The following is a 15,847-nucleotide window of genomic DNA, read 5'->3' as shown; positions in this document are numbered from 1 at the left end:
CACAAAAAAACATGTATTCCTAGCAAACTCAAACATCTGTAACTCTTACACAACAAAAAATCATATAATGTGTTACCATGGTAACTACAAATTATTTTGGAGGAAGCTAAGAACCATTGTTTTGTAGTGTTCACTGGCTTCATGGTTTCTGATTCCATGTCTCTCATTAGGGTAAACCTAAAATAGTGAAAAACAGAAAGCATGTCAGTCAAGGAGTTCATATGTTTAGAAATGTTTATTTTGGTATTTATTTTTTGTGGGAAAAGATGTTTGCTGTTCAATAAAACTTTCACAATTTTGTATCTGAATGTGCACTATGAGATTATCAAGTAAATTGTCAATCCAAACAATTTTACACGGCCATTACTGTGAAAGTTTTATTCAGTCCAATTCAGTGGTTTATGAGAAGTAACAGATAACAGACAGGTACTCCTACATCCCCATATTCATGAAGGACAAAATTGTGTCAGAATAGAAACCAATAGACTCATTGTGTCACTTGTATTTTAATCATCTTGAGATTGCTCCTTGATATACTTACTTGAAGTTGGTATGGTTTACAAGCCTTGACCAAAGCACTGATTAAAGTACTGGTGTGGTGGAAGTGGACATTCTCGTCAATCAGACCATGTATAATCAACAGTCTGCTCTCTCTGATAATAAAATACATATAGATTAGAATGACTTATCAAATTCTTACTGCAATAATTAAACATTGTGTTTTTTTTAAAGCTAATGACTTTCCTTAATATCTTGTCAAGCACTTGTTCTAGGGCTAAAGGAAAGAAATCATTTAAGTTGAATTATAACAAAAAATCTGTAAAAAGTAATAAAGTAATTCTCTACAAAAACTAAATAGAGTTTTTACAATCATAATTAATTTCCCTTTTGTTTACTATCTTTCAACCATTTTGATACATAATCCTGTAATTTTAGTCAATGAATCAGATAACACCTTGTTTACATCAGGACATGCATTTTTAGCAAAAATTCCATTTTTTTTCTCTACTGAAGCAAGATAAAACAACCAGTACAAATATTGATGAAACTGAACTGCAAAATACATGAAGTTAAGTCGTAAATTCTATAATTTAAATTCCCCTTTGTATTGACAAAATGACAAAATACTTAGTGATGAGATATTATCAATGATAGTTATGTACATCAATTTGTCATTAACAAAAATCAACTTTCAGTTTAGAATGGTAAGAAAAGCACAGCATTTCAGTGACCTCCATAAGGGCCCAGACAAGATCTGCACCCTATTAGAAGATACTGTTAAGTTACGGCAATTTTTTGGAAAATTGGCATAAAATTGCCTGTAATCACATTTTTTTTGCCAGATATTTTTTGTTGCTGCATCTTTTTTTTTTCGTCTTGAATAAGTAAATTTAACTTGATAAAAAATAATCAAAGAAGATAACTTCCAATCATTATAAGACTTACAGATCAGGGAATCTATCAACATAAGTCAATATAGAACTGTCTCTGTAACTATCTTCATTGTTTTCTGGTGTATTCATATATCTCTCTGTATATCCAGTATCATAGAGATTCCAGCTCACTACTGGGGCACCCGCTATAGCAACCTATTGTAAAACAATACAGCATATTTAACAATTTTATATTTCAGCTCATCAGAGGGGCACTACTATATACAGAATAACGACTGTAATGAAGTCAGAACAGAAAATATCACAGTGGGCCTATAGGATGCGATGTGACTTTCTGTCCAGTGAAAGTATTATTGTTCGTGGGGTATCAATTTTCATGGTTTTCATGGGTCTGGTAAACCATGAAATTTGGTTTCCAACAAAAAGGAAAATTTTCATTTTTTATTAGATCAAGTTTCAAATCCACAAATTCAAGAATCCACAATCTGACAATTTTTCCTTGAACCATGAAAATTGGCACACACACAATACCTTCACAGTAGTTCCGTTTATCTGAGATGTCATGGTTGATTTGTTGTGATGTTGTCATTAGAAATTGCTGATATTTCTTAGTATCAGAGTAGAAAATATCAGGCAGTAAGAACAATGGAAAAAAAAAATTGTCAATTAAACAACCTATCATTCAACAATATATTTATGTAATTTAATACATAAACCTAATTATGCATAGAAATAATAAAAACTCTAAAGAAATATTGATAAGGAATACAATAAGGTGTCCTTACAAGACATGAATTAATTACAGAAAGTGTTAACTATTATGTATATACATGTACATGTATAAAGTGAATAAATGTATACAGTGAAACTTGTCTGGACTGAACCTATTTTTGACTTAAGAATCAGTGCAGTTTAGACACATATTTGGGTTTTCACAGATCCAAAATACATTTAAACTGAAATAAAGGAACTTCAAAAATCTGGTTTAGACAGATTGGATCCTTCAGGATTCAGTTTTGAAAGTTTTACTGTACTGGTATATACCTACCTTGAAAACATCTGAATGTTTAGCTAATCCTAGCAATGACAGGTAGCCACCTGAAACAGATTATAAACGCAGGGTAGGCTTATAGTATAATAAATTAATTTGGTTGTTTATTTCTCATCTGGACGAGATAGGTTATTTTCCATAAACTAACTTGGTACTTTGACATCATTAACATCATTTCAGTCTGCAGTTAAAAACTGAAATATAATTTCAAACTTAATATATATACTGCTTTGATGAAGTGACAAATCTTAAATTTGACTTTTAAAAATTACTTTAAAAGGACTTTTTAATTTTTTTGAACAAGTTATGCTGGCATAACCTACTTTGGGACAGTTTACACTTGTTAATAAACCACTTAGTGGTACATGGTGGGTAAAATTATTTTGCATAACCTGGTCAAAAATTAAAGACAGTACTTAAATCAACAGAAAATGGGAAATAACCAATATGTAATCAACAGTACAGAAAATGCAATGAATGAAAACAAGTGAGCTGGTTTGGCTTTCATAAAAAAAATCCCAATTTGAGATTTTCCTCAAATCCTATAAAATTTCATCAAATATTAAATTTAAAGCATTTTTATTTTAAGAAATTTTAGTTGAAGAAAATCTTTATGAAATCAGGCCATGAACTTGTTCACACATGAGCAATATTATTAGGGTATTTATCAATACCAATTATAAATCATATTTTTGATAAAATAATAAGCAATTGTACATGTTGTAATTGCTGTCAAAATGTGTTAAAGAATTGTAGGCTTAGAAGACACACAATGTACAATCCACCAAGCTGTTGCTGCAAACAGAATTTGAAAACGTTACCTTAGTTATTTGAATAGATGAAAATTGATAAGTAAGGAAAAAGAAAGTTAAATAATTTACCAAGTATAGAGAATGTACAAAACAATAACACTTACCATATGACCAGCCATGTATGGCAACTCTGTCAAGGTCTATAAAATCTACAATGGAAGCTAGGTACCGTAGGCCTTCTATCTGGTCCTCTAATTCTACTGTACCCTACAAAGTTAACAATTTCTATTCTTACTTATTGCTGAATACTGGAAAAAACATTTCATTGCGATAATTTTGCCATACCTAAGTAAACAAGTGAGCAGGAAATACATTTGTTTACACTATGCAATACATTTTCTTCCAAAACTATTAAATATATACCTGAGAAAAACTTTATTTCACAGAGCCATGTAAATAAGAAACTTATAAATCTAATGTGAAACAGTAGCCTCTCTTAGATTTCATTGCAGCAGTGTTGTTTGTTACTAAGCTGTAGGCTATTTCATCTCTAAAGAAATGACTTCTATATGATTGACTAAACAACCATCAGGTTTACATATTACCAATTTATCCTTAATGTAGCTTTCAAACGTCAATCCTCTGTGGCATGACCCTCGACCATCAATCACAACTACTGTGTACCCATGTGTGGCCAAGGTATGGTGCCTTAAAAACCTGCAATAAAAATTTTTACATGTCATTTAATGTCTTTTTCATTAATAAATTTAGGATATTCCACCTGCAAAGGTGTCTGTTGTTTGGAAATGTTTCCTCTTTCAATTTAATAAACACCTAGGCTTCTCTGCAGATTTTCATGGACAGTAATTAATTGTGCATTATAATCATGTATTTGTTACACAAGAATTTGTATTACACAGAAAATTATATGATTAATTTTTAAGACTGAACCTACTGATTAGCTCTCCATACTGTTATTACTTTTCAGTTAAGGCCCTTCAAAGTTAACTTCTTGGTTCTTGTGTCATTAAAAAAAAGAATGGCATTACTTTTTACCATTCTACTGTGCAAATAAGTGATAATGATACTTTTTACATTGTTCATAGCCATAAAAGAAATGACCATGGAGGCACTTTGTCATTTTATGTTTATTAACATGGCAATAAAAAGGGAAATAAGGAAAAGGGAGAGGCTTAGAACAAAAAAAAAAAACTTAATGAGGCCTAAGCAGTTTGAATCTTTGAAGTTTATGATATATTCTTCAGTTTGTTAGTCCTGTGTGAGAGTAAACTCACCTAACTCCTTTAAATGCATTGGTGACTTGCTGAACTTGTGGCCCACCATATACCATAACTACTGTAGGCCTCTTTTCTCCAGGTTCACAACCATAGGGTTCATAATAAAGGCCATGTAGTTTATATCCACATGAACTGTCGAAACTGAACAACTTTGGTGGCTGATATTCTGGGCATGCTGGAAAAAAAAACGCATTAGGTTCCCTTATACAGGAACTACATGTATACTGGTAAACAACTCAAAAACTAGTTTATTGGAAGAAATAAGTAGGTATACCGAGCATTGTTTATGACCCTCGATTAATGAATTTCTGAAAATGGCAATATAATAACAGTGTAAAGCTTTGTTAGGAAATTGGTGACTTACAATAACAAAACAAGAAAAAAGATAAAATGCTTGCATTAACATATAACATCAAAATCTTCATAAATGAAGGTTAAATAGTCAAAAAATAAGTGATTTATGTTGGTTGGAGTTAAACATAAATCGTGAACTAAAGTAAGTGTAAAAATAGATACATTGATTTATTAAGTATTATAAAAACAATGTAATATAATACAAAATCTGATTTAATTACTAGTATAAGACTGAAAAACTTGAATTTGCATTTGTTCTGCTAGGTATACACCCGCTCGTACAAGAAGATTTAAAACAACAACCTAAGTCACTTGCAAGCTATGCCCTCTCTATATAAAACCATATAACAAACTTGAAATCAATCCGTCCATTGAAGGTTCAGATAATTTAGAATAATTTGGATGGATAGAATGCCAAACAGAATGACGAACTCATGGACAAGGTGATTCCAATATATTGCCACTCTCTAAGCAGTGGTAAAACAAGACCTTCTGTAAATTACCTGTAGAGGACATGAGTATACCCAGTGTTTCTGTATACACAATGCCCCTTCTTCCATAACAAAGTTTAAACACTTTACTCATTGAGGTCTGCTGGACTGAACTGTATACAGTCACAAAATAGGTACAATCCTGAAAGATTAACATAAAATATTGAAGATAAAAAGTTGCTGATAAATTAAATCAATTTATATATATATATATATAACGAATATCAAATATTTCTGATTTATGAAATCTGCGAAATAATGCTACACCAATTTTGTCATTTTGTTGAAGACAGACAAATGGATGATAGCAGTTAGTCTACATGAATAAGTTCCATCACAGTGGAGGTATAATAAAATCTTCCCCTCCCTCCTCAATCATATTTTGATGTATATTTTTAGTCATGTATTCTACAAAAAATTGTGATTAAAAGACACTGCTGTCATGAGCTAGTTTAAACAATATCATCCATATAAATAAATAGTCAAAAAGACTGATAAACAGTATTGTATAATAATTAAATAGAAAGAGTGAAAAAACAAAAATATGATCACAAAAGAGGATGCCTAAATTTTATCAGTGTGCAGAACTAAGTTATTTTTATCTTCAAGCCTTCTTGGCATGAGTAATTACATTTTAATTATTCATGATAACCAATTAAATATTCTATTTATTACATAAATTTTCTTCATAATTCATTGCTGTTTTCAACATAATTTTTTAATTTTGTGATTGGCAGATAAACATTCCTGATGTGACATTTCGGAGAGAAAAAGTCCAAGTGTGAAATTACAGAATTTATTTCCGAGTACGAACTAGAGAAGTTTTTTACACAGGGAACAATTGATAAAACACTTCCATTTATTTAATAAAACCATGTCTATCATAAGACAGTTGTATTATTGAGAAAACATGTTAAATAAAACAGCAACATAAACCAATGTCAATGATACATCTTAATTACAATATAAGGTCAAAGGTCAATTTTACAAAAGACATCAATTTAAAACAGATTGTGAGTAACAACAGGTTGCACTTTAATTTTTTTGTGAAACTGTTTGCTGTACTGAAGTAGATACTTACTGAGTTGATTGTGATAGTATGTGAGAATCCTTCCTCAGTTAACCGCACAACTTCCTTTGGGTTATCAAAGGAAACACAATACCTACAAAATGGACAATTTGTGATACAACTTTCGTTTAAAATACAAGTAGCTCAAGTAGTAAGTCATGAATTGAATACAATTATCTCAGTTTGATTGCAATAACAAGAGGCTCCCAGGAAAAAAAACAAAAAAAAAACGTTGAAAAAGGGTAATAACTCCAACATGGCTGAACAGATTAAAATGAAAATTTTACCACAGATAGATCTCATCATGCTGAACACTTTTACCCAAACAAAATTGGGCTTAACCTAACTGTTTTGGATATATATGCGAAAAACTACTGTCTGACCCCTAAGTTATAACGGTGGCCATGTTTTCCACAGATAAAAAATCCCCAGATCAGTTCTATGCAGGATACCCCAAGGAACATTCATACCAAGTTTCGTTCTAATTGGTCAAGTAGTTTCAGAGGAGAAAGAAATAACTTATAAAATAGCAAAAAATGTTGAAAAAGGGCAATAACTCCAACATGGCTTAATAAATTAAAATGAAAATTAAACCACAGATAGATCTCATCATGATGAAAACTTTTACCTAGTCAGAATTTGGCTAAACCTAACTGTTTAGGAGATAAGTGTGAAAAACTACTGTCTGATCCCTATTTTCTATTTTTAGTAATGGCGACCATGTTTTTCAATGGATCGAAAATCCCCACATCAGTTCTATGCAGAATACCCCAAGAAACATTCTTACCAAGTTTGGTTCCAAATGGTCATGTAGTTTCAGAGGAGAAGAGTTTGAAAAATTGTTAATGACGATGACGACAAACACCAAGCGATGGAAATAGCTCACATGGCCTTTGGCCAGGTGAGCTAAAAAACGAACAATAGATACATGTACATGAAAACACTAAAGTGCATGCTTAGATTTTGTTACAAGTTTCACATAAAAATAAATACCTTTATGCGTAGATACCACAGTATACCAGTATATCATATTTTACCATATTAATACAATTTGATATTTGATAACTGGAATATCTTGTGAAAATCAGCTCCTCTATACTCTCAAATGAAAATTTTATACTTGGTAGTGAGAATGAATTTGTGTTTGACCACAAACCATGAAAACTACAAAAATTAAAACCCATCAAAAATCCATTCATCAATAGGTTACCAAGTCTTCACTGAATTAGGCCTTTTATTAACTGTGATTAAAAATTTTCACTAAATGCCACTTACAAATGTGTTTCTAATACTGAATCCTTTAGTCCCATGAAATATCTTGTGAAAATCAGCTCCTCTATACTCTCAAATGAAAATTTTATACTTGGTAGTGAGAATGAATTTGTGTTTGACCACAAACCATGAAAACTACAAAAATTAAAACCCATCAATAATCCATTCATCAATAGGTTACCAAGTCTTCACTGAATTAGGCCTTTTATTAACTGTGATTAAAATTTTTCACTAAATGCCACTTACAAATGTGTTTCTAATACTGAATCCTTTAGTCCCATGAAATACACTAAGTTTCTTTCTGTATCAACCCATATCTATACAAAAAAATTAAATTGTTATTAATTTTATAAAACATCAGCAAAAAAATATCAGTGTCAAAAATAGGACAATTTGGAGAAACAAACATTATCATGAAAACAAGAGACAGAGACTATGTAGCTACTTTGCAATAAATAACCAAAAGAAATAGAGGCAAAGGTACACTGATTTTCAAGGAACAAAACAGGCAAGCAGTACCATGTGAATTACAAAGAGAGGAAAAAAAACAGTCAAAAATAAGGGGTCATTTACTTAAGTTTAACAAAAACTGGCATTATGCACATGTAAATGTGTTTGTGTTGCTGTAGCATAATCCTTGCAATTGTGTTAAGAATTTCATTTAAGAATTGGCTAGGATAAAAATATTGTCTATTGAAAAATAACATAAATTTTCCATGTGCATATTGTTTATTGCGTAAAAATTTTTGTCATAGCCAATTCTTATAAATTAATTTTAAAACATATTTTTATCTTTAAACATGAGAAAAGTAGCTCTGAATTTAGCTGAATAAGGGCATGTCAATATTTTTTTTATCCATTGAGATATAAGAAAATTATTTTAACCAATCAGATTACAGTATTTATCTTAAATTAATTTATTCATTCATTAAGCTGAAGCTTGGCTATAAATTGTTATTTTTTTTCAATAGGTGAGTATAAAACATTCAGATAAAATACATAATGACTGAAAAGTTGATATTCATTTCCTTATAAACAAATTTATTACAACTTATACAAATCAAGGTCCAGATATTAAAATAAGTATTAAATTCAAGAATCATAGCTTGAGATTCTATAAGCTTTTTCCAATACACAATTACAACTTATCGACATTGAGGAAACACCCAATATATCTAATTAACAATCAACAATGATGTGAATTTTAATTACTGGCATTGTGATTTCCAAATAGCAATAAAAAACCTAGTAATTCACCTTCAATACACATCATAAAAGAAAATTTATTCAGTTGTTACTTGGTTTCAGGTACTACTGTGAGCGTATTAATTTTCGTGGTACACTAATTTTAGCTATTTTTGCGGTTGCCTAAAGAATGTGAAAATTAGTACCCGTGAAAATACATTCACATTACCAAGTTATAATCATGGTTTCCACAATTTTGAATAGAAACTTTGTTTTGTGTAAGGGTCATAGTAATTAAGTGAGTTCTTTTAAGATTTACGTAAGAATACATTCTCAAATTTAAGTGGCCATAGAAAACTATGTATGTGGACTTGTCCATTTGTTAATGTCGTAATAAAGGCTTTTATTATTTTTTTTTGAAATATTAACGGTGAAATAACTGATTAAAAGAGAAATCAAACACTGCCGATACTATTGAAAAACTTTATTTCTAAAACTTTAAAAACTGCGAAAATTAATACCTGTGAACATGTTGACTTTTCAGTGTCTGCGAAAATTAGCTGAAGCAAAAATTAATATGTTTACAGTCACCAACCTGTTTGCTGATAACTTCCCATTCACCACATGTCAATGGCACCTTCTCTACAATGTTGGCTTCTAACACATCTAAAATATTATCTTACAATGATGAATGTAAAATTGAGTAAATGACTGTAATGTACTTATTTTCATCATTTTGGCAGAAAACAGATAAGTGTGAAATGCATTCTTTACACTTAAAGTCAGGATTTTTATAGTTCACCAATAGCAAAAATACATGAACATATTACAGAATTTTTTTAATGTGACAAAATCTTCCAAAAATAGCAACCATAAATAAATTTGTTAAATATATAATATATAAAAATAATGATTAATTGACTGATTGTTGGGGTTTAACATCCAAGCAGCAATATATAAAAATAAAGACTAATATTGACTATGTTCACATTTTAAACATGGACAATAAATTTGTAACAAGTTTTATTATAAACCACATAATAGCATCTTAAATGAATCATTTTTTAATGTCTGGACAAGAACATCATTGATTTGGCCTTGAAATATTATTTTAAAGTCTTACTTTGGACCCAAAAAATCTTGTTATCTTAGTATATAGATAAAATGTTTTGATTACATTTTCGCAAATAATTTAAGGTAGAAATATAGTCTTAATGACCAAAAAATACATGTAAAAGGTTCACAAACATAAATACTGTGCTACAATTAACTGAATGCATCATGTTTTCTTTCTTAATATTGCCATCAGAGTCGACAGAGAGAAAATAGAGGTCAAAATAATCTCGTTCATTAAATGATAAAATTTCATTTCTTTTTCAAATTTTCACATTGGTTGTGTACTTTTCACTTTCTTAAGGTACACATATAAGTTTTAAGTTTCATTATCACATCTGTAAACTCTACAATCATTCAGCTACAAAATTGTTTGACATGAAAATGTAAAGAAAAAAATGCCCATATTTTAGGTGATAACTTTACTTTTACTAATGCATTTAGTATATTTAGCATACAGAGGAGATTGTTGTGGGAAATGGATCCAATTATTTAAAATAAAAAATCTTACAATTTAGAGAAAAGGCATTTATGCAAATACTACACACAAGGCTACTATATTACACAACACACAGGGCTATTTTATGATATTTTTTTTACCCTGCATCATTTCCTACAATCTCATCTCCTAAAGCTGGTACTGTTTCAATTTTTTCAACATAAAAAAAAAACTTTCTATTCACGATAAATACAAATTATACACTCTGTATGCAGAGTGACTTGGCAAGTATACCTTCTTCATTATCAAATATTTTATCACAGGTTTTCAGCTTTGACGTAACTTTATACAGATGTCTATACCCTGTACTTTCACTGGACCAGATAAATACTATGTCAGAACCATGTTGAGAAGGAAGAAAGTATAAGTTATCATGAACCTGAAAAAGAAAACTGATGAATAAATTAAATTGGTCTTTACAGACATCACAAAGGTGGTGATCCATGCATGTCAAAAGACCGAAAGATTAACTTTTTTTACCCCTCCCCCCTTGAAAAGCAGGAAGTATATTGATCATGTTGTCACCCATGATTGCATTCCCAGTTCTTAACCACATCTCGTTTCAATCTGCTTATTGGAATTTGATGAAACTTTTACACATTCTTTATCTCATGATACCATTTAGCACCTATTTTGCCTTTCCATCTGAATAACTTTTTTGGGTTTATTGGAGGGGAACGAAAGGTATCAAGAAGTAAGCTGTGCTCACAATTATTTCTAGTTTTTATTGTGTTTATGAAATTGGCACAAGTGGATTTGTTCTTGATCCGGTTGATTTTAGAGAAAGATGAACATATGGGTTTCCTTTAAACTATAGAGTTTTATTCAATAAGGACAAAGTTACAACAAAATAGGGTGTTTGTGGACTACAGGGTTTTTCTGCACTTTGTAAGATCTACATCATTGGCAGTGTCTGAATATGGATTGGTATTTATATGTAATAGGACAGAAAGATAACAAGTAATAACTGTCTCGTTTTAACTACTGGCTACCACATTCAGGGCTTAATTCTCAAGTAAGCAAAAATTTCTAAAATTCTAGAGCACTGTTTCAATGATATTTTGATTTTTAAAAGATAATTATTCATCATCATCAAGAGATTGATTTACTTACTTGTACTGATAAAGAAATGTAAACTGTAGTTCTGTAGAAATTTGCTTCAGTATTTCAAAAATGACAAACATTTGCTAAAACTGTGAGTGACTTAAAAAAGTGGTTATCCCTTTCTTTTTTGCAATTATAATACATACAAAAAACCTTAAGTTTGACTATCGACCTTCAGAAGCATCCAGAGGATATAGTCTTGCTTCATGCACATCATAAGGTGGTTCATACCTCATTTTTGTTGAAGTGAGGGATGTAGATGAGTAAATAAGTAGCATTCCAGCTAAGAATCATGCCAAATGTGATACATGGTTGGAAAGCCTACATAGTTTTATTTTTGATATTTTGTTTAAAATGCTTTAGTTAACAGAAATTAACACTTGGTTTTTCATATAACCTGTGCTCATAGGAGATAAAAATTGTACAGAATGCACTGTAGAATTCGAAAGTAAGGGAGATAACTCTGTAAGTGACACTCAAATACAACAGAATATATTGGATTTTTAATGTTGATTATCTTTTAAGAGCAGGCAGATTTGAACGAATAATTATGCATTTCATAGTATAGACCCATAAAACAACTTAATTACAAAAATAAAAATATGTAGCCTTTTTTAGGGTGTATCACATTTTTCAGATTTTGCATGATGCTTACAAAGACAGCTACTTAAAAACTTACATTTATCCAAACACCAGAGAAATCTTCATATATAACATGTATTGGAGGATAACTTCCACTATAATCATAGTCTGACATTTCAACATCTGTATCCATGGCAACAGGAACAAAACATTCCATAGGAATGAGAATTAATGAAAGACGCATCTGTGAGCGATTCATTAGCTGTGCATATATACTGAAATGAAAAAAAAAAATATATCATCACAACAAAATCAGAAGGAAAAAACAGGAGTTATGATTTACAAAATGTAGTGCTTTTCGAGTTTGTTCAGTAAACTTTTTAGTATAAGTGCAATTAACAATACAACACAAGATAGTTTATAAAAAACAACACATTGTTATGGAAGCTCCTTGTTGACCATAATTGATGCATGGATCAATCTGCATGACCACTTGATACAAAAATGACTAATTGATGACTAAAAAGGTAATGCATCAACCTTGACTGGACTAAATATGATATTGGTGTTACTTCCTGTCAACACATTCACTTTTTGTAGGTGATATCACAGCCAATACTACATACATCAGAATTGCTAATAACATTCATTTAGTGTGATAATATGATGCTGATGACCTGATTTGAAAATATAAGGTTTAAACAATGAAAACAATTGATAGATTATTGAAATGTCCAGTTTGCAGTTTTAATTTTTTCTCACTCAACAATAAGAAGAACATGAAAGCTATTGCGGCAAATCAAGTGAAGTTTCAGATTCTTCTAAGATAAGACAAATTTACTTTTCTACAAATGAATGTACATACTATTTACAATCAGTTGTCCATCCTGCTCTGACTACATACTCCATCCAAGGTAAAAATTCAAATCTAAGATACGACAAATTTACTTCTCTACAAATGAATATATGTACTATTTACAATCAGTTGTCCATCCTGCTCTGACTGCATACTCCATCCAAGGGAAAAATTCAAATCTAAGATACAACAAATTTACATTTCTACAAATGAATGTACATACTATTTACAATCAGGTGTCCATCCTGCTCTGACTACATACTCCATCCAAGGGAAAAATGTTGACAGTGGCTCGTACAACTGTTTCTCTATTATGTTATCTTGAATCTAAAAAACATAACCTTGGTGTTGAAAAACATAACACTTACCATCATATATTCCATATTATGTAGAGAAGACATAGGATTGAGTTACATGTAGAATGATGTGTTCTTTTAGTAATACAAGTAGTTGAAGTTTGGTTAAATTCAAAAGCTTACAAAGTGGCCTTTAAAAAATTGTACATTTTGGAAATCCTTATAAGGAATTTCCAGCGACAAAGTCAATTTACATAATGAATACATGTACCCCTAAATACTAAATTAGTACATGGATCCGTAAATTAAATTTTGTAAATGTCTTGATAAAAATGAATTTTGATATACTGGGTTCATGTAGATATTTTGAAAAGCGAGGTGAAATTTCTACGTACATATTAAACTATTGAAAGATTTAACAAACAAATCAAATTAAGTACATGCAAAATGAAAGAACAAATTTTTTTGCTTACAATATCATACTTAGGATATCCCCCACTCATTGCAAAATCTCATTATCAACGCTAAACAAACAAGAGGCTCCCAGGTGCCTGAATTGCTCACCTGGTTAAATTTTTGCCTTTTAAGGGCAATATTTTTAACAAGAAGTTGTCAGACAATTTTAACTCCATTTGATTCATTGGACACATTTGTAAGCCTTATATACGGATCAATTCAGCAATTGAAAGCTATTGGCTAAAACTAACAGATTTGGAGATGTATGCAAAAATCTGCTATCTGACCCCATTGTTCTATTTTTAGAAATGGCAGCCATGTTTTTTCAGCGATCAAAAATCTGTCATTTCGTTAAGGATACCCTATAAAACAAAAATGAATTCATTTTCATTTCATTGAATTCTGTAGAGCAGTTTCTGAGGAGAAGATTTTTTCAAATAATAACATCATAAACAGAAAAAAATGTCCAAAAAGGGCAATAACTCCAACATGAGCCAACAAATTTTCACCAAAATTTGACCACAGATAGATTTCTTCATGCTGAATAATTTTACCCCGTCAGATTTTGGTTAAACCTAACCGTTTTGGAGATATATGCAAAAATCTGCTGTCTGACCCCAATATTCAATTTTTAGTAACAGCAGCCATGCTTTACAACAGATCAAATATCCAAATGGTCATTTTGTTAAAGATGCCCTTTATAACAAAAATACCAACTTTCATTGAATTCTGTAAAGTAGTTTCTTAGGAGAAGATTTCTAACAATAATAACATTAAAAACAGCAAAAAACATCCAAAAAGGGCAATAACTCCAACATGGGTCAACAGATTATCACCAAATTTTGACCACAGATAGATATCATCATGCTGAACACTTTTTACCCCAAAGTCAGAATTTGGCTAAACCTAATGGTTTCGGAGATATATGCAAAAAACTACTGTCTGACCCCTATGTTCTATTTTTAGTAACGGCGGCAATGTTTTTTGACGGATTAAAAATCCCCACACCAAATCTATGCAGGTTACCCCAAGGAACATTTCATACCAAGTTTGGTTCAAATTAGTCAAGTAGTTTCAGAGGAGAAGAGTTTTGAAAAATTGTTGGCGACGACAGACGACGACAACAGACGCCAAGTGATGGCAATAGTTTTATTCAAAGTTTGATTCTGGTCAAAGCTATGTACCAGCATACATATGAATCATTTTAGCAAGTACATGAGGTATAAACCTAAGAAACTTTGATGAACATCATTCATTTTTAAAAATTTTTTTTTTACACTGAATACAGAGCATAAGGACAGCGAAACATTAAGCTTTAAATTACAGAATTAAACATGTATACTTGTTGATATTGAATCTTGTAAATTTCTTTAACTAGTGTAAAAATCATCACCTATTTCATAAATATAGAGCACAGAAACTGTTAAAATCAGACAAGGTGAATGCAGAATAACCCCAGTATTGATTGGGGTATAACAATCTTAGGAATAAAAAGTTAACACTGGACAATGCACAAATACCAAGGTCATGGGAATACTCTGGTCAAAATTATGTAAACGGACATCCTGAAAAACAACATATAATTTGGATCAAAGCCTTCAGCAATATAGAAAAACCATGTTGTAGTCTGTTCCAGTAGCAACTTGACCAAAGCACAAGGCAAGCAATAATTGGCAAGGAAGCAGACTTTGGGAAGAAATTTTTTTTTAATATAGATTTAAAATCATTTTGGTTTCACTAAAAGAAGAAAAGTTTTTTAGGGACAGACTTCCACACCTGTAATCTGGTATCATTCTTCCCTCCTGAAAATAATAATTACATTGTCTTGGTCTTGTCTTACAGAGCACATATTTCTTGTCTCAGATTAGACAGATTTTTGTGTACATGTATTATGTAGGCAATGCATAGAGAATGTATAAATGGTTTGGTACACAGACACATACATTTTGTACAAGTAGATTTTAGGCAAACATATGTAATCTAACCTGGTCATCTTCTCCTATTACAAATTCCACCAGTTTAAGAGAACTTCTTGCATTTGTTGTGCCTGAAAGGATAAAAAAAGTTTAAACCTC

General features: G+C 30.8%; 1 protein-coding gene across 3 annotated transcripts in view; it reads right to left on the bottom strand.

The window, feature by feature from the left end:
• LOC148616664 (dipeptidyl peptidase 9-like) overlaps positions 1–15,847 on the bottom strand; it is a 28,382-nt gene continuing 12,535 nt past the window's right edge. For 2 of the 3 annotated variants that reach the window (XM_088583865.1, XM_088583864.1), the window contains exons 6-21: positions 15,758–15,819; positions 15,293–15,337; positions 13,244–13,347; positions 12,262–12,439; positions 10,713–10,857; positions 9,462–9,532; positions 7,928–7,998; positions 6,422–6,503; positions 5,353–5,482; positions 4,493–4,670; positions 3,803–3,914; positions 3,362–3,464; positions 2,443–2,492; positions 1,447–1,589; positions 542–653; positions 1–177 (exon numbers count right to left, since the gene is read on the bottom strand). In XM_088583865.1, coding sequence (XP_088439991.1) covers positions 85–177; positions 542–653; positions 1,447–1,589; positions 2,443–2,492; positions 3,362–3,464; positions 3,803–3,914; positions 4,493–4,670; positions 5,353–5,482; positions 6,422–6,503; positions 7,928–7,998; positions 9,462–9,532; positions 10,713–10,857; positions 12,262–12,439; positions 13,244–13,347; positions 15,293–15,337; positions 15,758–15,819 — 1,679 coding nt within the window. In that variant the 3' untranslated portion in view covers positions 1–84. The remainder of the gene's footprint in view (positions 178–541; positions 654–1,446; positions 1,590–2,442; positions 2,493–3,361; positions 3,465–3,802; positions 3,915–4,492; positions 4,671–5,352; positions 5,483–6,421; positions 6,504–7,927; positions 7,999–9,461; positions 9,533–10,712; positions 10,858–12,261; positions 12,440–13,243; positions 13,348–15,292; positions 15,338–15,757; positions 15,820–15,847) is intronic. The other variant, XM_088583866.1, reaches the window with a different exon arrangement.

This window comes from Perna viridis, chromosome 5, assembly GCF_037379345.1.
Source record: "Perna viridis isolate PV_CMFRI_1.1 ecotype Kerala chromosome 5, ASM3737934v1, whole genome shotgun sequence".
Classification (NCBI taxonomy): Eukaryota; Metazoa; Mollusca; class Bivalvia; order Mytilida; family Mytilidae; genus Perna; species Perna viridis.
The sequence above is the reverse complement of the archived record's forward strand: the minus strand, read 5'-3'. Positions and strand labels throughout refer to the sequence as shown.